At 43.5% G+C, this 25,145-nt stretch overlaps 1 protein-coding gene across 2 annotated transcripts in view; it reads left to right on the top strand.

Moving 5' to 3' along the window:
- Positions 1 to 1,387: 1,387 nt before the first annotated feature.
- Positions 1,388 to 25,145, top strand: part of ptch2 (patched 2) — a 28,189-nt gene continuing 4,431 nt past the window's right edge. The window contains exons 1-19 of one of the 2 annotated variants that reach the window (XM_026936660.3): positions 1,388 to 1,990; positions 3,740 to 3,932; positions 11,879 to 12,068; positions 12,201 to 12,270; positions 12,421 to 12,512; positions 14,700 to 14,895; positions 14,989 to 15,110; positions 15,314 to 15,461; positions 16,193 to 16,324; positions 16,473 to 16,628; positions 16,720 to 16,812; positions 16,946 to 17,071; positions 17,822 to 17,940; positions 18,114 to 18,865; positions 19,724 to 19,866; positions 19,972 to 20,152; positions 20,257 to 20,537; positions 21,210 to 21,347; positions 21,461 to 21,603. In XM_026936660.3, coding sequence (XP_026792461.3) covers positions 1,853 to 1,990; positions 3,740 to 3,932; positions 11,879 to 12,068; positions 12,201 to 12,270; positions 12,421 to 12,512; positions 14,700 to 14,895; positions 14,989 to 15,110; positions 15,314 to 15,461; positions 16,193 to 16,324; positions 16,473 to 16,628; positions 16,720 to 16,812; positions 16,946 to 17,071; positions 17,822 to 17,940; positions 18,114 to 18,865; positions 19,724 to 19,866; positions 19,972 to 20,152; positions 20,257 to 20,537; positions 21,210 to 21,347; positions 21,461 to 21,603 — 3,413 coding nt within the window. In that variant the 5' untranslated portion in view covers positions 1,388 to 1,852. The other variant, XM_053233496.1, reaches the window with a different exon arrangement.

Below are 25,145 nucleotides of genomic sequence, written 5' to 3'. Positions count from 1 at the left end.
ACAATTGGGTAAAAAAAAATACTGTACAGTACCCACAAAGTTAAAACAGCAGCCCTTACATTTCAATTATGTTTTAAAAGTAAACTTATTTCACTTTCCCAGGTAACTAAAGTACACAAGAGTGAAGATACAATGCTAGTGACAAGCGTTCGAACCCTAAAAGGTACATGTTTATCCCTGGATAATGTATATGAGCTAAGAAGGGTTTCGCTTTTGACCAAGTATTGGCAGAAGGTAAGTCACATAGGTGCGCCATAGGTGTATATATATATATTTTTTTTTAATTATGAGTTCCCTAACCCTTTTACAACTTTTTACTGAAAACAAAGTATAAAAAAAATTTGACAGAATATTTTTAAATTATGCAGTTCAGAAATACACTGAGGACCTCCTGCCTCATTTAATTTGGATGATTAAATGTTCTAGCTTGGTTCTACTTGGAACTTTTTCTAAAAAGGAAACGTCTATTTTGTAGGGTTACATAGATTTTGTTAGGGACAAAGTGTGGAAACCCTTGAAGGTATATATATAAACAAACAAATAAATAAATAAATGTATGAGTGTTTTTTTCATGACTTTCTTGGTAGGATTTAATTATTTAAAGGTTAATAGTAGGAATAGCAACAATAGTAAAAAAAAAAAAAAAAAAAAAAAAGTCAGTGCTGTTTATTTATTAAATAGATAATGTCTGTTAAAGCATTTGCTCTTTGTGATATTGTTGGTCTATCAGACCAGAGATAAAACAGACAAAAACAATGTAAAAGTACACACAGGTACAACATTCCCTTACCTTTCACTTGTGTTTTAAAGTAAAGTATGTTCACTTTCCCAGGTAACTAAAAGTACTGAAGGTGTATAAGTGAAAGTACAACCCTAATGGAAAGCATTCATTCCCGAAAGGTACTTGGCACCAGGTAGTAGAGCTAAGAAGGATTGCAGGTTAGACCTAGTGCTGGTATTAAGACAAGTCACAGACACAAGTCCAGTTATTCTTCAGTTATAAAGAGGTGCTAAATGAAGCCTTTTTAAGTGTTAAAGCTCTGTTCTTCAGGACTTTATTGGTAGTATTTGATTATTGAATAGTTAATAGTAATAGCAGTAATGATGTGTAATTCTCTAATAGGTAACGTCTGGAAGGCATTTACTGTGTGTGACAGTGTTTGGACTATCAGACTGGAGATAGAAGAGACAAAAACTCAGTGCTTCTTATCAATAGACGGCATGTGTGATTGCGCCTGAACTACTGAAAGAGCTCTCTCTCTCTCTCTCTCTCTCTCTCTCGAGCGCGCGCGCGCGCGCCCCTCCCGCCTCTGGGGTTTTGGAGGGCTCTGCCTGGGTGGTCTCTCCCTCTCTCCCTCTCTCTCCGCTCCGGCGAGCTGTTGCTTAGCAGCTAATAATAGGCGATGTTTGCAAAGTAATTTGCCTCTTCCTTCGGCCAATGAGAACCAGAGCGCTCCTCCATCAAAACCAAAGCGCTTTTTTTCAGGCTCGGTCGAGAGGCTTGCCTTCCTCCAAATGCTCAAGTGCTGCGCGAGCGCGGTCACACTCGGCGGAAAGAGCCGCTCGCAGCGCACCGCTCTCTCTCTCTCTCTCTCTCTCTTTATCTCTCTCTCTCTCTTGCAGAGACGCAAAGCAAAAGAAAGCACGCGCGTCCAGACCGAATGAAGACCGAAGGATCTACACGGATTCGAGCCCATAATGTTGGCATGGTGCTGGAGGAGCTCGGCTCAGAGGAACACTAGCACACAGCGACCTCCGGAACCGCGCCTGGCGGATGCGCTCGCGCCTGCTCACGGATTACTGAGGCGCTTCTCTTTTATTTTGTTCGCCTCGTCGACGTCTCGTTTGGACTATGGCCTCGGCTCCCAGAGTGGCGGGGGCCGACGGGTTTGGAGTTTTACCCCCGAGCTACACGCGCTCCGGTAACCCGGACCTCACCCGCAGACCCAGCTACTGCCACGCCGCGTTTGCGCTCAAACAGATCGCTAAGGTGACCGAAACCTTGCTCCAGTGGAGAGCTCCCGGTTTTTCCCTCTTACTGCTCGCGCTTTCTTTACGCGTGGGAAACTTCAGACGTGTGTAGTCATTCACGCGCTGCTTTTCATCATCGAGGTGTTTAGAAGTCAGAAGTAACGAACGTGTAAATGCGCTCGCGCAGGAAGCACAGTCATGTAACGGGACCGGCTACTCTGCGGTTTAGGGTTTTGTTGTTTGGTTTGGGTTGGGTTGGTTTTTGCGAGTGTGAATCTCTGATCCATGAATGAGAGGAAGCCTCCATTCATTTGCAGGCAGATGTGCGCGTCGCGGCTGGGAGCACGCGCTGGGGAGCCTGCAGGAGACAGTTCCTCAGCCAGGGCTTCGGCTTTGCTTGTGTCCGGTCCTGCACAGACGTTTACTAATGAAGTTGTGTAACTGACAAAGTAGCGGATTTATATAGATTTGGTGTCAAAACCCAATCCATCAGCAGCCAGGCTTCATTATAACGAGTCGCAAGTAGTGGAGTGAAGATATGAGCAACTCAGTACAGTGTGTCCAGGAAGAATCATACATAAAGAAAGTCTTCCTTAGACTGATCTGAAGAGTCTGTTGTTGTATCATATCTACACTTTATTACCTCAACCTGGACCATAGTTCTAGACTTCTAGTACAAGTGCAATAACCTAATTTACTGTTATGTTCTATACCTTTATAGTTATATAGTTATAGATATATAACACACTGTCATGTGTTTACACAGAGAGCACAGATGTGTGTGTTTAATCTAAACGTGAAAAAGATCTGGGACTGAAACACTTCCCATACAAGTAAAGCAAAAATCATGCACTTAAAAAGAGAAGTAAATAAGCCTCTAAAGTACACACTTCTTTAGAGTGTTTCAGTCGGCTTTTAAAAACTTCAAGGAATGTGTTAAGAAATGCAATACCTAATGAAGGTTGCGCCCACATAGTGTCTGCTGTGCATGTGTGTGGTCCACATCAAGCTGTGACGTTTGAATTGTTTGGCACATGAAACTGGATAGTTCAAAATCACCATTTCCGTTTCCTCGAAGCCAAATAGTCATACAGGCACTGATTACTGGCTAGTTAAACAGCGCCGGCTCTGCAAGATAGTCAGAGAGGAGCCTTCAGATTGTGCCGTGGTTCCATAACATGATGTTTTATTCATTGGACGGTTCAGTCAGCGTTCCAGTTATCAAGTTATGCAATAGCATTTAGCTCATGGAGGGCTTTCAACATTTAACCCAGGTCAGTTTGGATTCATGAGACAATAAGCCTGCACTTACTTCTGAGTGTGAACTGCATCATACTTGCACAAATACCTATACAAGCAAAGCAGGAACATCCAATTAGTGAGGAATATGATATGGAAGTACAGTTAGCAGAAATCAAAAGCAGGAAGCTGTTTTGTTTTTGTGCGAAAGTTTTAGCCATGTCACAGAACAGTTTAATATGGTTTAACACAAACAAAAATGCATATTGTTGCTTTTTTTTTTTTAACTTAGAATATTAGAAGTTTTACTAGCAATGATAACACTCTTTCAGAGGAGTTAAATGCATGGCTGAGATTCAAGTTCTTCTCAGCAACTAAATCTCTCCTTCAAAATAAAATCACAACTCCACACAGTGTTGATGTCTGCCTGTAAAACAGTTCACAGATCCAGGCTTTGTGTGGCACTGCTGTGAATCTGAAATAAGTGTCTATGGACCAAGTGACTAAGTGTTCTTCTCTTGTGTCACAGGGGAAGGCTGCGGGTCAGAAAGCTCCGCTGTGGCTCCGGGCAAGGTTCCAGGCTCTCCTCTTTACTCTGGGTTGTCATATTCAGCGACACTGTGGAAAAGTGCTTTTTATTGGACTCCTCGTGTTTGGAGCCTTCTCGGTTGGCCTGCGAGTGGCCGCCATTGAGACAGACATTGAACAGCTATGGGTGGAAGGTGAGTCCATGCTTTTGGCCTTTTGGGGGTTTTTGGCTGGGGTGTTTGGGGATTGTATCTGTGAGCCAAATGAACTTGTTTGTGAGTGTTATATTTTGGTATCAAGTCGTGGGGGGTCTAGGAAAAGAGAGAGACAGCACCATCTGACCATGCACACCATTCCTTTTGCTTCACTGCCTATTTTTGGAGAAGCTTCCCTGTTTTACTGCTCTACAAACAAGCTGACAGACAACAGGGTACTGAAAATTAGATTTTGCTTCTAGCTGTACAGTTCTTGGGAGTTTTTTTTCCACCAGCCAATCTGTGGGCTTGCAGTGTGCAGTAGCTAAGTCTTTGAACACGGACTGTGGGCTCAGGAATTCCATATCTTCTGTCACGCACAAGTAGTGTTCTTTTTTTCTCCTAGCGCATGCAAGCCTTCTCTTGTTCTCTCCCCATCAGGCAGTATTGTTTGCCTTTGCGCCGTGATTTTTTCCTTCCTCATTTGACGTCTTTTCTGCACGCCTCACTTATCTCTGCGTTTTCGGGCATCTTTATTTGGTTTTCACACTGCCAAATTCCTTCTAAGCCCCCTAGGCTTTCGCAGTGGTGCTGATCCCCTGCACAGATGGGCTGTGTGAATTGTTAGCCATCTTGGAGGCACTGACCCCTCCCCCCTCCAGCTCTCTGTGTGGTCCTTAACTATTCTTGGATTCCGTTCAACAATAAAGGAACCCTTTTCCTCTAGCGACAGGGAAAAAAGTGAATACAGCTGAAGTTTACCCACCTGTTACACACATATGGACATAAACACGTACACTGACATGGGGAGTCGCCATAATCATATTATAAATCTAGTTTTAGTAACTTGTTAGTGCATGATTTTGTAAAAGGGGAAATGTGAGTTCCAGGGACGTTTTTGTCCAGCCAGTTTACGTACTATATTGAACTGATTTAATTTTATGTTTTTTTTTATTCTGCCATTTGCACATCTTTATTCAAAACAAAAAGCTCATATATATTCCTTCACACATGTATATCGTGTTTTTTTTTTTAATTGCATACTGAGTGATGTATGCGGGCTATGCAGTGGGAGCTGTCAAGGTTTGTCACAAAATTAGAGTACCTATGGTAAGCAGACATAAAGCACAGGACTCACAGAGAGAGGCGCAGATGCTGTAAAAGGGCGCTGTGCCTTTAAGAGGCAGGGCCCATGTTACTAAAGTTTCTGCTTGCGTTGTTTCCCCCAATAGCCCATTGACAAAGCTGCTCACCACTGAATGGAGAGTAAGTGGTTTGGTAACAAGGAGAGGTTAGTTCTCACACACACGCACACACAAAAGTCATACGGACAAAGGAAAGGCATTTTTAATGGGTCTTGTGATAGTACTGTTTGCATGTGTTTATTTTCAAGTTTTGTCTTGCTGTAGGACACAAACCTGTTTAGGAAAAATGCAGTAAATCAGCAAAACGACACCTATGAATTCAAAATTAAAAATGGCCACGTAAGGTTCACTCTCACTTCCACTCTGTTTTACTCTGTAACTGCCCTAAACTCACTACAGATGCAGTGTGAGAGTGCTGTCCGTAAAATTAAGAACGTAAAAGGGAAGAGGCTCACATTTGTCCGGCTGTGCATTTGGGATCATCTGCCACATCATCATATAGCCTAAGGCTGTCACAGCTGCACCATCACCCCAACCTCTGCCCCCCACCCAAATGTCATTCTGGCCACCAGGACCACCCGGGCATCAGTGATTGCTTCCGCCTTCCATCAAATGATGTGCAGAGAGCAACCACAGAATGCGAGGGAGTCTGGGCGACCCAAGAAGCCTGCGTTTGTCGCGTTTTGTCTTTCGGCACACTGAGTAAACCCTCCCTCCCTGTCCCTTATGTATGCTTTGAGCCTACTGTCTCGTTCTTTATAAAAGTAATGAAGAAGGAGAGAAGAACCAGACTCTTGAGGGACATTTCTGATTCAGTACTACTAAGCGTCAGTCACTACAGTGTGTTTATTTACACTTTTCATTCAGCACTGGGTTTGTTATTTCAGCAATATCTTTTTGTTGGTTTTGTTACAATTTTGTTCTTATATTACCGTCTGCTGTGCAAATTTAAGTTTCTTTTTAAATTGATTTTTTTTTTATTTTTATGAGGAATAAAAAATAGTCTGCCTTGGTTAAAGAGGGCTGAGGTCATTGCTGGAAGCTTGAGAAAGTGTGAGCTGGTCCCCATTGTCAATAAGAAGAAAAGGGGGGTAATAAAGTAGAATGTGGGGTGAAGGGTTGGGGGCAGGGGACAGCAGTGTTTTATCAGAGCTATCTTTAAACTTCCTACACACTGGAACTTTAGCACCATGCGTGTACTTGTTCCAATATAATAATTTGCTAGGAGAATGAAGTAGGAGTCGTTTCACCCTGAATCTCTGAGGTGGCCACCATCTTGTTTCAATCATATCACAACCCCTGAGAGAATGTAAGTATGTTTCTCTCTCAGAAGGAAGGATAAACAACAGCTTGTTATTGACAAGCCATACCATTGCGGTGGGTTGGGAAGACCAAAGTGTATTCATGCACAGTCACATGACTAACGGAAAACCTCTTTGGAAGGGTTGTAAGGAATTAAATGGTCAATACTTAAAACCTACAAAAATGGATTAAAAGGACAGCACCATTTGTTAAACAGAAAAAGATGTTTGTGTACTTGTGCACAAGCAGAGGTTAATTCATCTCATCTGTCTTGACACAGTTTTGGTGCGCTTGACAGACATGGGCAACACAAGCAAGCTGTGCAAACATTATGGAAAAAAAGAGAGCAAGGCTTTCTGGGTAGCAAGCTTGGCTGAGATTTTTAAAGTCACCACACACTGAGGAAGAGCATGGATGGTGGGAGAACAAATATCTATACATTAGCGTGAATGACCTTGCCCTCGCAAGTTCTCTAGATGCCACCCTGAGAACTTGCAGAATGCCAGAGGGAGGCATGTAAGATGCTCTGCATTCTGAAAGTCATCTAAACAAGAAAAAAAACTAGGCAAATTCAACAATTAGAAATTATAGTGATCTATTGGCTGCTTTGAGAGAAAGAACGCCATTATTGGACGTGAACGGCAGGTCGCAGCAGCCCAGCTACATAAATAAACTCATACTGCAGAAATTCAGACCTCACCAGTCGAAAGAACAAACAAGGCCAGAGTCAACCTGGGTCAGTTGAAAATGTTTATTTCAGCCCACCCCCTTCCATATCCCAACCCCCTACACGCATCCACCACAGCCCAGACTCCCAGCCCTCGTTCCTCAAGAACAGCCTATGAGTTGAATACTCAATTCAGAAGGCCTCCCTTTTCCCTAGTACTGCTCTGTTAGTCACTTTCAAAGCAAAGAGCTGGCCCAGAACTCAAGACTCTGACCGCAGTTAGTGAATCAGTGCATCTGGCTGAGCGTTTCACTGACAAAATACAGCAATTTTAGGGAATCTGAAGGAGCAAAAAGACTGTATAATCAGTGAGATGGCTTTCATAATTAAACTGTGTTTAAAAAGTGAAGAAGGCTTATGAAGGCAACACTATGTGTTTGGATGGTTTATTTTAATGTTATTCTTGCTGCAGCTGTGGAGGGCTGGGAGTTCTACGTTCTCTGTCTATTCCCCCATTAAATTAAGCTGCTCAGAGGTTGTTCATTTTCCATATATTTTCTTTGTGTGTAGACAATATAGAGAGTTATTGATTCCTGTTAAAAAAAACAAATATCTCCTATTTTTTGTATGTTTCCTTCTTTGGTTAGAGAAAAAAAAAATCGTAGAACTCGAGAAGAATAAAAAAAATGGCTCTTGGGCTCAGTAAATTCATTTCCAGTCTGAATAAGACCAGCAATGTGGAAAAATTTTGCTTTTCAGCATGGGATGAATGTATGTTTCAACTACACATTAAGCTGCATTAGCAGCCACTGGAGTGCCTAATGTGGGCATTTTTCCACAGCAGCCAACACTAGGGATGATTAGCATAATTAGTACAGGCTTGGCTATACATATGGAAATGGCCAGGGCCTAAATGCCAGCACTAGTGGAAATTTATGTCAGTGCTGACAGAAGCATCAGGTTTGAATAGATGGTAACAGGAGCTTAGATTTTGTAATCTGTCTTGATTTCTTTTTGGTTCTATTTTATTCGTTTAAAAAATAGATCAAAGTGTTATTTAAGAACAAACTCGTAGTGAACAAAACACTTGACAGAAACACGCTTGACATAAGCAGTGTTTCTTTAGGTAAAGTGAATCCATCCCTCCCTTTTCTTACACATTGTTTCAGCTGCCTGGGAAAAGTCTTGATCCATTTGTTTTTGTTGAGTGGGTTTCTCTCTTTAGTTTTTCGCTGTTTGTTGGGAAACATATAAAAAAGGGCTGGAAATGAGAGTGACAAAGACGTGCACTGAATCTCCCCATGCCCTTGCCTCAGCTGTGGGTGAGCCAGAGGTGGAGCTGTCTCCATCTCGCCCAGGGGCGGTAGAGACAGGCACAAATGCTCCTTCAGGGATGTCCCATTCATGGTGTCTGTGATTGAGAGTTGCACTTGAGCTGCAGCTTCTAAAAACATTTGTACTTTGGCCAAAATCTACCCTTTTGTTACCACAGTGTGACTTCAAAAAGAGAAGCAAAGACACTGGAATGGATACGATGAATCAAAGGCAAAGAGTGTAGATGGCAAACAGACTTGGTTTGTGCTTGGTGGTTTTATATGCTGGTGTACGTGTTTGTGCCTGCTGGCACTCAGTTGTGTATTAGTATTCTATTTTTTACTTGGGTGGCAGAACCAGGTAAAAATGTCTCTTTCAGCACTCTTCCTTGTGGGACTTCCTCCAAATCAGCATGGGTCTTTTCAGTGGCCTCCTAATCCCACTAATCTGGTCCACAACACTTTGAAGGTGGCCTGGTATAATGGAGTGAGGACTCAGTGCCAGCAACTCCACACTACAGCACCACTTGCAACTGTTTTATACACACACAGACACACACACACACACACACACACGCACACACATACACATACACACGCACACTACTTCTAGATAGAATGACCCTGGAGTGAGATCCTTTTTCGTATTGTCCTGGTCAAATTTTTTTTTTTGCAGCAAAATTCACATAGATTGTTATTTATTTATAAACAATTTTGGTGGTTTACTTACATTGTTTATTAATTTTGGAGCGTTATGATAGATTATCAGGATTTTCTAAGGTATTTGACGACTGCATAAGCATGAACTAGTATGTTTGTGTCATGCCTGGTATCCCCCTAATACTAGGTAGAATACAGTGTATTGCTTGCTGGGTGGTCGAATGGGCTGAAATGGGCGTGTAGGAGAATGCTGCTGACAGGGTCCAGCAGAGGGCTGACCCATGGAGGAAGAGGGCTTCTTCTCCATGCTTAATTACATGTCAATTTCCAGACTGCCTGCTGGGAATGTAGGCCCTCACACCAGTCCTATTCATAATCCAAGCCGTAAGAAAGGCTGTCCTAGAGATTAGGTTTTAGTTTTAGCGTTGGTGTTTCATCAAGGGGGGGAGGGGGGATGTGGGGGCAGTAGATAAGCAAATGATTAGTTTACAAGATATTGAGGTTAGTTTGTTTTTCTGGTGGGGAGCAGTGGTCGGACCCTCCTGGTAGATAATTGGCCTGTGGTGGTGATGTCACTCCCAGGGCTGTGAAAAATGATGGGGGACACAAAAGAGGTGCTCAGCCTGAGAAAGAGAGAGAGATAGAGAGAGAGAGGCTGCTGATGGATCAATACACATCGGCCTTTTATAGTATGTTAATAGAGTCTCATTTTTACTGCTTTAATTTAACTTTCTGGCTATTAAATGTCTGTATAGTCCTCCCTTAGGGCTGAACCCGATTTGTAATGGGAAGTTAGGTAAACCCCTTTACAGCAAAGCCCGGTTTTCCTGAAAACCTATGCCTGAAAACAGCGTAGCAGCGGAGTACTCAAAACCTCTCCATTCTCAAACACGTATTCCAGCTCCTATGCCCATTTCCTCCCATTCCCTGCGGCTGTATTTCTGGCTGTGAAAGTATTTGTGCTCCTGTCTCTTTAAGCGCACAGCAGTGGTGGGTGGAAAGAGAGAGAGAGAGAGCAGAGCAGAGCTCCCATCTGGAGACTGGCTGAGCAACAGCTCTCACTCGGCCCTCTATCTGGGTGGTCCAGATGGGAGGAACCAGACACAAATAGCTATAATTTACTTCAGGAGCCCCTGTAATTACAGGCCCAAGGACTGCAGCTCGATTCCTGCAGATGTCTGAATGTATTAAATGTGAACATGGCATCAGAACAGCAAGACAAAAAAGAAAAAAATAATAAAATCAAGCACGCATTTCTGTTTTGCAAACGGATCAGTACATGGAAAGTACTTTGGAAAGTGTTTGAAGCAGTGTAGACCAATTGCAAGAGAACTTCCAGTGACAATCAATGAACAGGATCCTGAATGTTTGTGAACGTGTAATCAATTTGTTTGCACCCATGCAAGATAAAGTCATCGCTATGTGTTCAATAGCTTGTAGCTTGTATTATTGCACTGCATTTTTGCTGACAGTAAGACTGGACATGCAAGTGAAACAAACGTTCTTATAGTCACTTGCGTCCTTTTCTTTTTTTTTTTTTTTTTTTTTAAAGGCAGAATGAGCAAGACTTTTACTCACTTAACCAACCCTGGGTGATATGCAGGAGGCAAAACATAGCTTTTGACCAGTCACTGCAGGCTTGTCATCATGTACTGGGATGTGAAAGGCATACAGACAGGCTCTGATCTGGGCCACTGTGTTTCATGGGGAGTTGGCACAGCCATTGCTACCCCATGCACTCTTTTCACCACTGCCTTCGTTAATTAGGGGGTTGGACTCTAGATCTCCCTCCACTCCATTTGATGTCTTTCATTTCAGCTCTGCGTACCACATGAACAGTGTTTTTGCCTGTCCTTTCTCTCTTCTATTCCTCTAGATAGGTCCAACCATCAACTTTTGTTCTCTAAGCCCCTAGCTTACACACACACACACACACACAAGCGCATACACACTGGTTCTACAAAACCATAGTTTTGCAAGGGTATGCCTGCTTTCAAACAGGGACACTATCTAGTCCATCTGTCTTGCTGGCATTTTCTGTTTATGGGTCGGTCGGCTTGGGAATAAAGGGCTAGTCATGGAGCTCTCACATGACCAGGATCGAAGCAGTGTGAGGTGGACATAAAGACCTCCAGGCCTGAGGATTGGGCCCTCTTCCAGGGGCCAGATCCTAGGTTTGACAGAGAAGGATTAAAAATTGGGTATGTTAGTTAATTTCTGCTATTAAGGGCCTTTTCTGCATATTAGTAAATTTTATGCCTCTGAAATGTGGATTAACATAGATGTGAGTGTAGGGGAGGGTGAGGTCATGAGTTGTTCTATCTTTGGCCAGGCTACTCAGGCTCAGTGTGTCCTTTGAATAGTGAGGTGGCAAGGTTGGCTGAGAATTGGGCACAGGCTATCCTGTATGTTCCAGCCACTCACAGTTTGGGATAATTTACAAGGGATCCCGTGCAAAGCCCTGTCTTCTTAGCTTTGTGGGACAGCATTAGTAGTGTCATATACTTTACACAGCTCTGGCTCTCTTTTCCAGCCAAAGTGTCTCATGTGACCCTCAAATCTGTTTCTGGATGTGAGATACATGTGGGAATTACAACTGCAGAGCCTAATTAAGCCTGGTGCTTATTGAGAATCCAGATATCTATCTAGCATCATTAAACTTAAAACAGCTTGTTTGTGTAGCCTTGTACCTAATATTATGTTGCAATGCATAAACATTTAGGGAATGAGCACTGGCATTGGGGGTATAGGGAATAAAAACAAGTTAACCTAATGTGATTGTCCGTTTGTCTGTGGTACTGAATATCCATCAGCTGATTTTTGTCTCAACTCCTCTCTTTCTCTCTTCCACTCCTTTAGCTGGCAGTAGGGTGAGCAGGGAATTGCGTTACACAAAGGAGAAGCAAGGAGAAGAGGCAGTGTTCACCTCACAGATGCTCATACAGACACCCAAACAGGAAGGAACCAATATTCTTACCCAGGAAGCTTTGTTGCTCCACCTGGAGGCTGCTGTGTCTGCCAGCAAAGTCCAGGTGTCTCTTTATGGAAAGTGAGTGCAACCTCCTGAAAGATTGTGGGATATATATATATATTTTTTTATAAGATTAATTACAGAACTGAGATTCTGCTACAGTAGGGGCATCATTTAGTGTATGACTATTCAAACAATTTCTTTCCACAGATCCTGGGATCTTAACAAAATCTGCTTCAAATCTGGAGTCCCAGTTATAGAAAATGTCATGATTGAGAGGGTATGTTATCATTATGACATTTACACATTGTTTTCTTGACTATTTACATTTGCCTATATCAAAAATGGCATATATCACTCCTCCTCAAGCCTTTGTGGTACAGACCTGCTATATTGATACCTTACAGAAATTGCGCTTTTTTCATTTTAGATGATTGACAAGCTATTCCCCTGCATGATTGTGACCCCACTGGACTGCTTCTGGGAGGGCTCCAAACTGCAGGGAGGCTCAGCGTACTTACCGTAAGTATGACACTCTTATCTGACACACACACACACACACACAGACACACATACTCTCACATACAGCACATACTAGCGGTGCATAGTATATCTTAGCTCATATAGCTAAAGTTAACCTCAGGCGGCTGGACCGGGCATGTTTGACCTCCCTGGATGTTACATACACTCTGTTAACAAGAGCCTCCCTCCCAGGCAACACTGGCAAACTCCAACATCAAGCTCCAAGCAAAAGCCCCATTTAGGTTTTTGATAAGCTGGGGCATGCTTCCTTCATCACCTGGACTTGTGCTGTCATCAGAGCTGTGACGGGGGCTCCTTCCATTTTTTTCACCCATACTGCTGTCAAAGCCAGGGAAAAGAAGCCCTCATGGATAGTGGACAGAGGGAGGAACAGAAGAGATGGCTGCTGCTGGGTGGGTAGGAGGTGGGGGTGGGTGTCCAGGCGGGTGGAGGGGGTATGCTTTTGGTCAAACAATGGTAAGCATTCTCTGGGTTTACGACTGAGTGTCCATCAGTGAGGGGGCCCCAGCTTTGTCAGCACTGGGTAACACTGTGCATTCTCATGGTAATCACTCGGGTTCTGAGCTGTAAGTTGTCCAACAAATAAAATGGGCATTATTCAAGTCTTGGGCCCAGAGAGAGAAAGAGAGAAGCATGCAAGAAATTTACAGCAAACTTTGATCTATGCACCTATTCCTCCAAGCTATCATAATGTTTTGCATAATGGTCGGCCAGGAAGAATTTATGGTGCACTTGTTTTTGTCAGTTTTGATTGATATCTATAGATTTAGAAATCAAATTTTAATCAGATTATGCACTGATGTACATGCGATAGATGGACATGTGTTTTTGCTATCTTCAGTTCACTCAAGGGGCCTTTGCAAATTTCAGAGCTCCAACCACTGCCTCTAAATTTTAGGGTATAGTGTTTTCTTTTTTTCTTTACCAAACAAAAGATTTTCGTCTTTCCTTGGTCTTTCACCATGTGTGCATGGAGCTATGGGTGAAGCTAATGTTTTTTCTTGCTTTCACTTCAGTAAATTTGAGGGTTTTTAAAAGCAGAGTGAGCAGAGAGAGAGAGAGCGAGAGAGAGAGAGAGGAAAAACTTGACAGAACAAAGAGCAGCAATCTATGGAAAAACAAAAGGACCTAGGCCAGTTCACTCAAGCAAAAAATAGGAGATAAAGGAGGCTCTCTTTGCAGGCAGGAGCAAAGGCGCTTGGTATGTGGGAATGGGAGAGGCACAGCTTTATTCGAAGCTACTCTTCATGAGTTATTGGAGATTGGGCCCAGTGTTAGGACACTATTCCCTCTCTCTCCCTTCTGCAGCCAGCACTGGCCACTCTGAAAGACCCCCCACTCTCCTTGGTGCATATATCAACCTGAGTTTGCGTCATTTTAATGGATATAAACAGAATAATGACTGCGCTGAGAGTATCACTTTCTCCCAGTAATTTTCAGTTGCTTCATCTTGACCGCTTTTTAAAGACTTACACAGTGTAAGTGGCACAGTGATAAGATTAACTGCACTTCTGCATAAAATTGCTTTTTTTGTGCAAGTGGTTGTGTCCTTGTTGTCATCTATGAATAGCAAGAAAAATTCTGAAAGAAGAAATACATTTTTTGGAACATTTTGTCACAGTGGCCATGATGAGATGCTTCCTCATTCATTAAACATGGACCTTGAAATATAGCCTTCAGACATCTCAATACAGCATAATGCTTTCCCATTATTTCAGATGTAGATTCGAGTGGGGCTCTGTGGTATTGAGTGGGAGGCTGTGGATTAGAGTCTTTAGCCAGAGGCCCGGCAAGCATCAGTTTTGAGCTATAGAATGGGTTAGTGAAGAGCTCGACCCACCGCGACTGCTCCTGGCACCTTATCAAGATGTTTGGGAGGCAGAGGTAATTGTTATGACTCTATGTACATGGGTTAAGATACTGGAGTCCATGGCCCGTCAGCGCTTTACGCCCTAGCCGTGTAATAGGATAATAAACGCTACTTTATGCTGTGGCTGTGGCCCAAATGAAATCAGCAAGAAGTTTCTAGTGCTGTCCAGCCTAGAAACCAGGCAGTAGTGAATGGTGATGATGGGAAGGCAGAGGAGGGGTGGCACTGGAGCTGTGCTTTCAGACATCCAGATATTAATACTGATACATGCCATGCATGTTTTCTGTCTTCTCCAGGGGGATGCCTGACATTCAGTGGATGAATCTGGACCCTCTGAAGCTCATGGAGGAGTTGAGCCAGTTCACCTCATTAGAAGGTTTCAAGGAGATGCTGGACAAGGCTCAAGTAGGCCATGCCTACATGAACCGGCCTTGTCTTGATCCCAGGGACCCAGACTGCCCACTCAGTGCCCCCAACAAGGACCTGCAGCAGGTGGGCATGGATCTCTTATGATGAATGCCACATTGCCATGAATGCCATGTAGAGTTTAGGTGTTTAAATTAAATTTGTTGCTATCCTGTTCAGAGTCCAGATATTGCTGTGGAACTACAGGGTGGCTGCCATGGTTTCTCAAAGAAGTTCATGCACTGGCAGGAGGAGCTGATCCTGGGGGAACGGATGAAGAACTCGCAGGGTTTTTTGCAGAGGTGAGAGAGGAAGATGATGAGGCAGTCTATACACCCAGAGACCCTCTATTGATTTGCTTATCTGGTTATCCATGTAACTCAACTTTATTTGTATAAATAAAAGTCTTCGACTAAGAGGAGTGACAAAGTTGGGACTCCAGCCCAGCCCCTTGTGACTGAGGTCATGTGCATGGCTCACCCACCACTTCCTTTTCCTCTTGCAGTGCAGAGGCTTTGCAGACCATGTTTCTCCTCATGAGCCCCAAGCAGCTATATGAACACTTTAAGGATGACTATGAGATCCATGACATCAACTGGAATGAGGATAAGGCCACTGCCATCCTGGAGTCCTGGCAGAGAAAGTTTGTTGAGGTATTTTTCTGTTGCAGTGCCCTTTATTATAGTAGATGAGCATGTCTGGATCTCTTGATTTACCTGCCATAGAGGTCAGGGCAGGGGTAGGTCTGAGGTCTGAAAAATGGAGGGGGACATTCTGTGTATATTCAGGAATGGCAGTGTTTGCCTGAATTCCATCAATCCTCAGCCACGTAGTAAATGGAGTTCTCCTAGGAGGCCACTGTCAGACTTCCAGGTATAGAAACAAGCTGTTTTTGAGATAACTGACACCTAGCATGCTGAGTGAATGAGGGAACAGAGTTAAAGAGAGAGAAAGAGAAATAGTGAGCAAAAGGGGAATTGGAGTTGGAAGAAAGGGGGTAGGGCACTGTAAAAACAAAGTGCTGGCGTATTTAGTTCCCCTTCAGGTTGTTGGCTCTTCACAGAGCTGATGGAGTAGCCTGAAGGGTAATCTCATCTGATCCATTTGACCCCTGACCCTGGCATCTGTGCTCATTATTTCATGCTTATCAAACTTCCTGTGGGCTCACATTATGTTGTTTGTGTGTTATTAGCATTTAAAACATGAGGTGAACTGCAGAGAAAGTAATTTTAAATGTCATCAGAGTAATGTCATCAGAGTAAGCGAATGGAGATTTAGAAATCTATATTTAAATAATATGTATTGTAATAGTAACATTTTCTTATCTGCTTGGTTAATTGGTTCTAGTAGTAGTTTCTGATGATTTGATCGGTTCTCTTGCCAGGTGGTCCATGGAAGCATTCCCCAGAACTCCTCCTCTAATGTCCACGCTTTTTCTACCACTACACTCAATGACATTATGAAGTCCTTCTCCGATGTCAGTGTCATCAGGGTAGCAGGAGGTTACCTGCTCATGGTAAACTAGTAGTTACAACCACTATGTTACTATAAAGATGCTAAATAAATAGTACTGGATATATAACTAAAATGCCGTTTTGTGTATGAAGCTTTTGCATAACCAACTGTTTTTTTCTCTGTACTTTTGTGTGTTTGTGTGGGTGTAGCTGGCCTATGCATGTGTGACCATGCTCCGCTGGGACTGTGCTAAGAGTCAAGGGGCAGTGGGGCTGGCTGGAGTGCTGCTGGTGGCTCTGTCTGTAGCTGCAGGTTTAGGGTTATGCTCTCTGCTGGGGTTGTCTTTCAACGCCGCCACTACACAGGTACACACAGACATCCCTGAATATGCTTAGCACTGATTCTCACAACAATTTTTGGACAGATTCTAAGAGAGAATGGTGTAATCCTCCACAGGTGCTGCCATTTTTGGCACTGGGCATAGGGGTGGATGACATGTTCCTTCTGGCTCATTCTTTCACTGAGACTGGCTCCAACATCCCCTTCAAGGCATGTGGCTCTCATATACTCTAACCACAACCCTGCTGTGCCACTGATTCTAAAATATATTAAAAATGTATGTTTATTTCTGCTGCTGCATGTATACTGTGTGTTTACTCTGTGCCTCTTTGTGTGTGTGTAGGAAAGGACTGGTGACTGTCTCAGAAGGACTGGCACTAGTGTGGCTCTCACCTCTATTAACAACATGATTGCCTTCTTCATGGCAGCCCTAGTGCCCATTCCTGCCCTTCGGGCTTTCTCATTGCAGGTATAGACAGGACTGTGAGTGTGCATGTGTGTATGAATTTGTGAGTGAGAGACCTGGAAACGTCTGCACCTTGTGATGCATATTCACTAGACTGACAGGAACATTAGCACTCTGAAAAGGTCAATGAAGGGTAGGCATAATAAACGAGGGACTGCTTTTGTTAGTTTTTTGCCATCTCTCTTTCTTTCTCCCTATGTTTATGGCTGCTCCCCCTCTGTCTGCCTAAAAACGAAGCCTGTCTGTCAGGTTCTTACACAGAGTCAGGCAGAGAGATAGAGAAGAGAGAGTAATAGGATGAGTGAATGCTCAGTATATCACCAGGCTGTCAACCCACATTTCTCTGATCTCTGTAAGCGAGCAGTGGGTGGTCCTGCTCTTTAGTGATATGGAATATAATGTCTGCCCCAGGCAGGCAGGTTTTGTGTGTGTGTGTGTGTGTGTGTGTGTGTGTGTGTTTTGGGGTGTGTGGGGGGGTAATACTGCTCAGGCTAGTAGTATCCTTGGGAGTCCCCTTTCACTAGCTTGTTGACTATGTTAGGAGTAGAAGGAGGAAGGAGGGGGTAAAGCTGGTTGATTTAGGATGCATATTTTACTTTCCAGGATTCAGTCTCAAGGCACTAAAACAGTAAGGGAGCTTGAATGCAAAGAGTGTTTTTTATCAAGTTAAGACAGCAGCTGTGGAGTTGGGTGTTGTAAATGAAAGCTCTGTGCCTTTCTTCTAATCGCTCTTGCACTTTTCACTGTCTCCAGGCTGCTGTTGTGGTGGTATTTAATTTTGCTATGGTCTTGCTCATCTTCCCTGCAATTCTGAGTCTGGATTTGCATAGACGCAAGGACAAAAGACTGGACATCCTTTGTTGCTTCTACAGGTACCCATCACAGACTGCACTATACCTCAGAAAAGCCTGGTTAATACTAACTCAGTTCAATTCAGTCAGTCAGTTATACTGATGTATTTTAAGATGTTTTATTACTTAATCTTAAACCTTAAAGGGTGACACATCAATGTATCAATTTTGTTATGTATGTGTTGTTTATGCAGCCCATGTTCCTCTCGAGTAATCCAAATCCAGAGTCAGGAGTTCTCTGATGCCAATGATAACCATACTCACCCTCATGACCCAGCCACCCCGACTTTTGCTGGTTCCACAATCACCACCAGCACCCACATCACCACCACAGTGCAGGCTTTCACCCAGTGTGATGCTGCTGGACAGCACATTGTCACCATTCTGCCCCCAACATCTCAGATCTCCACCAGCCCTCCATCTGTGGTGCTGTCACCCCCAGACCCCAGACCAGCTGCTGACCCTTACGGCTCCCAGCTATTCATGCCTTCCAGCTCCACCCGGGACCTGCTAGCCCAAGCAGAGGAGCCTCGACTGGGACGCGAGTGTGTGCCTCTGCCCTTTTTGCAGTGGAACCTGCCCCGCTTTGCCCGAGAGAAGTATGCACCGCTTCTGCTTAAGCCCGAGACGAAGACTATGGTGGTGGTGGTATTTGTGGCACTGCTCAGCCTTAGCCTCTATGGTACCACCATGGTCCACGACGGCCTTTACTTGACAGATATTGTGCCCAGGGACACAAAGGAGTATGATTTCATTTCGGCCCAGTTCAAATACTTCTCTTTCTACAACATGTACTTGGTCACAATGGATGGCTTTGACTATGCTCACTCTCAACGTGAGCTCCTGCAGCTTCACAATGCATTCAACTCAGTCAAGTACATTGTGAGAGACAGTAATCAAAAACTGCCCCGCATGTGGCTCCACTACTTCCAGGACTGGCTCCGAGGTAAGAACTCATCTCATTGCTTGTATCATTTGGGCACATACAGAAAAGACTTTGTGGGGGAAAGTTAATGAACTGTGTGTGCCCTTAACATGTATGTTTCCATGGGCAAGACAGTCATAAATTAATGCTATGATTTAAAGGCACAAATATACTTGCCTGAAGATTAGTCCATTGGGACTATAGTTATTACATAAATTAATGATCTATCCAGTTTTGGACTGGGTATTTCAGCTCACATGAAAGTGAAATTCTGCTAGACCACAGGTAAGGGAAAGAGTTCAGTCAGAGTTCAAGCCTGTTTGTCATTTTTTTCCACTCCCACTTTGGCCTTAGGGAGGAAGATCACGACGGGTGAGAGGTTATCTCTGCCTGCTTATGACCACTCCACCTGGCATTAGACTAGAAAAAGCAGAATTAACTGGAAGGAGAACCTAGAGCTGGTTCAGAAAAACTGGTTTAGAGTAAAAAGAAGAAATTTATTTTGAAAGACAGTGGAAACTGGAAGCAGTTCAAAGGGTCTTTCTCTCTCCACTGCCTGTCCCCCTATGCTATTTCCTTTTTTGTGTGGAGATCTCTGTAATTAAAGAATGATTGAGGAAACTGTTTTTCAGTTGTTGCCAGACTTTGTAATTTGAAGGGCATGAAAGGCTCTCGCTGGTTGGTTCATTCAGCTCCCACACACTACCCAATATGGGGAGTGGGGGAATTTATTTTACATGTCTGTGTGTATGGGTTAGTATTAACTCATCTAATTCCCTTAAGAGAGTCACTTTGTTCAGTGCTTGTTGAAAACTTGTTGATTTTGGACAAACAGTTGTTGTTTAAAATCAGGCTAACATAACACTTTCTTTTTAATAGGACTCCAAGCTGCATTTGATGCTGACTGGGAAGCAGGCAGGATCACCTATGACAGTTACCGCAATGGTACTGAGGATGGAGCATTAGCTTACAAACTCCTTATCCAGACTGGTTCTAAGAAAGAGCCATTCAATTATAGTCAGGTATGTGTAAAAGGTTATTATCAATGTTTGATTGTTTAAGCATTTGTCTAATATTTCAGTTAAGGTGCAGAGGCCAATATTTACTCAGACTTGTTTCTCTCTTAGTTGACATCTCGCCGCCTGGTGGATAATGATGGTCTGATCCCCCAAGAGGTCTTCTACATCTACCTGACTGTGTGGGTCAGTAATGATCCACTAGGCTATGCTGCATCACAGGCCAATTTCTATCCCCACCCTCATGAGTGGACCCATGATAAATATGATACCACTGGAGAGAACCTACGTAGTAAGTGTCCTCCTTAGACTCTTTCTCATCTAGCTTTATCTGGAGTGACCATTCTATGTCTGTGCACACGTTATGTGTCCTAATGCCCTGTCTTTTTCTCCCAGTCCCAGCTGCTGAGCCGCTGGAGTTTGCCCAGTTCCCCTTCTACCTGAATGGTCTTCGGCAGGCTTCAGACTTCATTGAGGCCATTGAGAGTGTGCGCTCCATCTGTGAAGAATTTATGCGCAAGGGCATCCCAAACTACCCCAATGGATACCCGTTCCTTTTCTGGGAACAGTACATTGGCCTACGCCACTGGTTCCTGCTGTCTGTCAGTGTGGTGCTGGCCTGTACCTTCCTGGTGTGTGCCATCCTGCTGCTCAACCCCTGGACAGCAGGCATTATTGTAAGTCCACTTTTCCCCCTTCCCCTGCTTATGCCTACTTCCACAGGATTTGCTTAGTTAGCTTGGAAGTTTAGCATAGGGTGAGTTCAAATCCCAACAATGCCACAGCCATCCATGGCCAGGTGTCCAAGAGAGCAAAATTGCCCATGCTTTCTGGGAGGAGGTACAGAATTACTTTCTTCCCTGTCAATCAGAGCGACACTAACCAGTGGGCATCCGTAAGCTCATATATGCAAATAACACTATCACACAGGAGTCTTCTCTGAGGAGGGCAGGTTGTCCCAGAGGGATCTAACACACATATACCCATGCACACACACACTACCCCACCTCTTTTTATATTTTAATTGGAGCTGTAAGAGGTTTTTTTTTTTAAGAAATGCAAAGGAGTGGTAAAGCTTTCCTGAAACCTTTTACCTCAAACTGCGTTTGTCAGATATTAGGGGACTGGACAGATCTGCCCATGTGTGACCTTGGTCTGCTAAACCCTTCAATCAGTGCTGGGTTTGGGATGAGGGCAGTTTGATGTGGTGTGGGGGTGGGGGGTGGGTGTAAGTTTAATGACTGGGAAGCATTCCACACAAGGTGGTGGGGCCTTTTGCCCAACAGAGGATGGCTCAAGTTGGGTGGTATGCTACAAATTTAATAACTGTGTCTTAATTTATTCCTTAGGTTTTTATCTTGGCTATGATGACAGTAGAGCTGTTTGGCATTATGGGCCTGATTGGTATCAAGTTGAGTGCCATCCCTGTGGTTATCCTTATTGCCTCTGTTGGCATTGGAGTGGAGTTCACTGTGCATGTTGCACTGGTAAGGGAGAACATAATATCATTAAAATGATAAGAATTTAGCTACAAAGCTCAGAGTTTAATTTCTAAATATGAAAGCAGGATGTACTTAGCTATTTCACTCTGTCTTTGCAGGGCTTCCTGACTGCCATCGGGGACAGAAACACACGCTCAGGTGTGGCTCTAGAGCACATGTTTGCACCTGTGATGGATGGTGCCATCTCCACTTTACTTGGAGTGCTTATGCTGGCTGGCTCTGAGTTTGACTTCATCATGAGGTGAGTGATTGACAGTCTTAAACATGCTACTGACTATACAATCCCTGCCTTAAACTTTTGAGATTTTCCATTATAAGTTCAGGTATGTATGTAAGCTAAGAGCTTTAGGTATTTTTGTCATTAGGCAAAGAAACAGATGTTGTGTTGCTGTTCAGAGTTAGAGCAGGAGGGACAAGTGTGCAAGTGGCCATCTCTCACTCCTCACCTGGCCTTGTCATTCTTGCTCCAGAAGTTCAGGCCACCCTTACCAGTGCCTTAGTGTTGCTTCATCACAAGAACAAATGTAGAAAACAAGGGTGTGTAACAGCTGCTCGTAAACATGTAAATACCCACTGGGTGGTGACACACATTCTCAACCCTTTTCTTGGGGAGTACGTCAAATGTCCAATCATCCGGCTGAGAGCTTCTGTGCCTAAAGAGGCCACCACATAAGAGGGATGTTTTCCCACTCCATCAATGGGTTCAACTGGTCAGGAATGCCTTGACCAAAATTCAAAAAGCCTCGGAGCACTGCCTTTGGCCTGCTATTTTCCCTGTCTCACTTAAATGTCTGGCTCAAAAAAAAGAGCAAATAGCAGTGTTTTTCTGCTGAATCTGGGCTCTGCTGGATCCTGACCACAACCTTGAGAGCAGCCTCAAACAGACCCACAACATAAAAATGGCTTAGTTAGAGAAGAGAGTAGAACAGAGAAGAAGTACGTTGAAAAATCTAAATACCCCCAGGGTGGCTTCTTGGCACCACAACTATTCAGACATTCTCTAAGAGTTTGAATGAAGTCAGATGGTGAAAAGAATTTTTTCCTTTTTTCCTCTTTACCCTAAAGATTGAGACAAAGCTGTATAAAGAGGAGGTGGAGAGGAGGAAGAACAGTGTAGTCTGGTTGTTTGGGAAAGGGGGTTCCTTTTAGGACAGTGGTAAAGTAGAATGGGATGGGGGAGGGGGTGGGGGTGGAGGGGCGGTGTAGTTGGAGCAAACCATTTGGAGGGTGCAGTGTGCCAGCATTGGGGCATTCACACTGGGAGGTCCTGTTTAGATGTAGGGAGAGAGAAAGGGTGGAGGAGAGACAGCACGAGTAAGCAGGCCCTCTAGCTGGGGAGTAGCATAAATACGGTCCTGTAAACATCTCCTGGCGGTGGGACACTGAATAAACACCAGAACAAGCTCAGCGGCCCCTCTCAGAAGGAGCCACCCCTTCCAACCCCTGACTCGGAATGGAAAAGATTACAGTTTATATAAACAACAGAATTCCTAACACTAGGTCTACTCTGGAGGTCTAACCCAAGTGGGGCCCATGGATGGTTTCTCACTTTTTTCACTTTTTCTTCCTCTGTATTTTTTTTTATCTTTAATAAATTACACTCAACTTTCAGAATGTTGACTTAGTAAAATAAACAATTATCTTTTTTCCAGTCTTTTCATGTATACAGGAACGAGGTAGTCAGAATGCCTCTTACAAACAAAAGGTGGACTCCAATACAGCCTGAAACAGTTGGCTTTTTAAACCTTCTAAACAGCTCATGTGTTTTCATGGAATATTACAAGCATTTTGAAAATATTAATTGCCTCACTCCTAGAACATTTCCCCCAAATGCTTATACTCATCAGAATCCATTTATCTGACATGTTAAGGGCATTGCAGCATGAAATTGTGATACCTGGCCCATTCAAACCTGGCATTAAGATGCATCCTGGGTGATCAGTTCAAAAGTGGACAACATTAAGTACAGATGTGAACGGGGTCAAATGCATCTCAAAGACGCATTGTGATCCGATCACTCATGCCACAATCGGAGGTATTCTGGGACTTATATGACCACATGTATATAACACTTGACGTATATAAAAGTTATAGTGTGAATGTAAATGCATCTCAGTGCATCCCAGGCAGCAAAGAAGGACAAACTAATTGACTGTGTCAATGCCCTGGCCAAAAAGGTCATCATTGCGAGACCATTTGGAAATCGTGCTGAACGGTAGAACTGTCATTAGGCGAATCGTCTCATCTCTTGTTCATTTTCAAGTTAGCAGACCACCTAGTTAGATTAAATATGATTTGCGGGACATTTCTGCCTGAAAATTAATGCAGCAGAAGACCATATGATTAAAACTATTAAAATAGCCCATAAAGGTACATGAAATATAATTCGCAGGACATTTCTGCCTGAAAATAAATGGAGCGGAGGACCGACATAACAAATGTGCATGACAGCCTTTCTCCAGTGGAAATGATGTATGAAACAAGATAACAAGATCGATAAAAAGTGATCACTGCCAACTTGTTCATAATGCCAGGTGTGAATGGCTACACATCTCAGCTGTCCACTTGTGACCCGAACGCTCATCATACCCGGTGTGAACGGGGCCCCTGTGTGCACAAAGCTGGCTGCAAACAAAAATGGTTCACACTTGAGTAGAAAGCTTCAGCTTTTTTTAATTAGGCAGGCATGAGTGAGGGAGGTAGGAGGCAAGACTGGATAGGTGGAAACAATTCCTCCTCATATTTTTGAACGATCCCATGCTTTAGCTCAGTCTCTGTGTTTAGTGCAGCACAGAATTCTAGCCTGACTGAGTTTGCCCATCTTGTGCAGGTGTCAGGAGAACAGTGGTAAAACACTTCCCTTTGGAGAGATACTTCTTTTTGGAGAAATAATGGTAAACCTCCCCTAACCCCACTTAAGTGTAGATCAGGACTAAAATTAGGTAATTACAGTTCTGTTAATCTGAAGGTATGATGTACTGTTATAAAAACAAACAAAAAAAGATAAAATAGATAAAAGCCAAAATAAAGATTTAGTGGGGCAGTGGCTGTCTGGCCTTGTAATCTTTCTAAAAGAGTGTTTTATATATCGGCTTGATATATTGACTTAGCTAGCCAAGACAAACCTGTGGACTCATTGGAAGAGACAGGCCAATGGACAGCAGCTTCCACTCTAAAACTTGAATGCTCCCAGCAGATGTTCTAGAAGTTAACTTGTTTAGTTCAGTTTTGTTGGGTGTGACATGAGAGATGATGTTGAGTGTGTGTGGCAGGGATTGTTAAAGGGAACACTTTAAAGTCCCAGAATCCACATCCTGATTTTTCCAGACTCTGTTTTTCTCTTTCTTACCTCCAGATATCTGAACCACAGCTAGAAGAGTTACATTGTCTATGTATGTTTGAGCTTTTAACTGAGGAACTCTGTAATTTTCTCATGCTCTCTTTCTTGTGGTGAGGGGCGAGCCTTCCTTTGGTGCCATGAACTGAAACCCAGAGACGCAAATTCTTGTAGCTCTGCAGCCCATTATGACTGCCTCTCCACTAGCACGCCAGCCAGGGCACACAGCACAATGGCAGCAGCTCTACTTAGAGCGTCATTCAACCTGCCTAGAGCTACATCTTTGTAGGGATTCATACCTTTATACCTCACCACTAAGGCTGCACGATATTGAAGAAAAATGCGATAAGTGGTTAAATAATATGATATGTGATATGTGGTACGATAATGCTGTAAGTGAATATATATATATATATACATATATATATATATATATATATATATAT

This window comes from Pangasianodon hypophthalmus, chromosome 4 (genome assembly GCF_027358585.1).
Source record: "Pangasianodon hypophthalmus isolate fPanHyp1 chromosome 4, fPanHyp1.pri, whole genome shotgun sequence".
NCBI classification, from domain to species: Eukaryota; Metazoa; Chordata; class Actinopteri; order Siluriformes; family Pangasiidae; genus Pangasianodon; species Pangasianodon hypophthalmus.
This window is presented reverse-complemented; position numbering and strand designations above follow the sequence as displayed.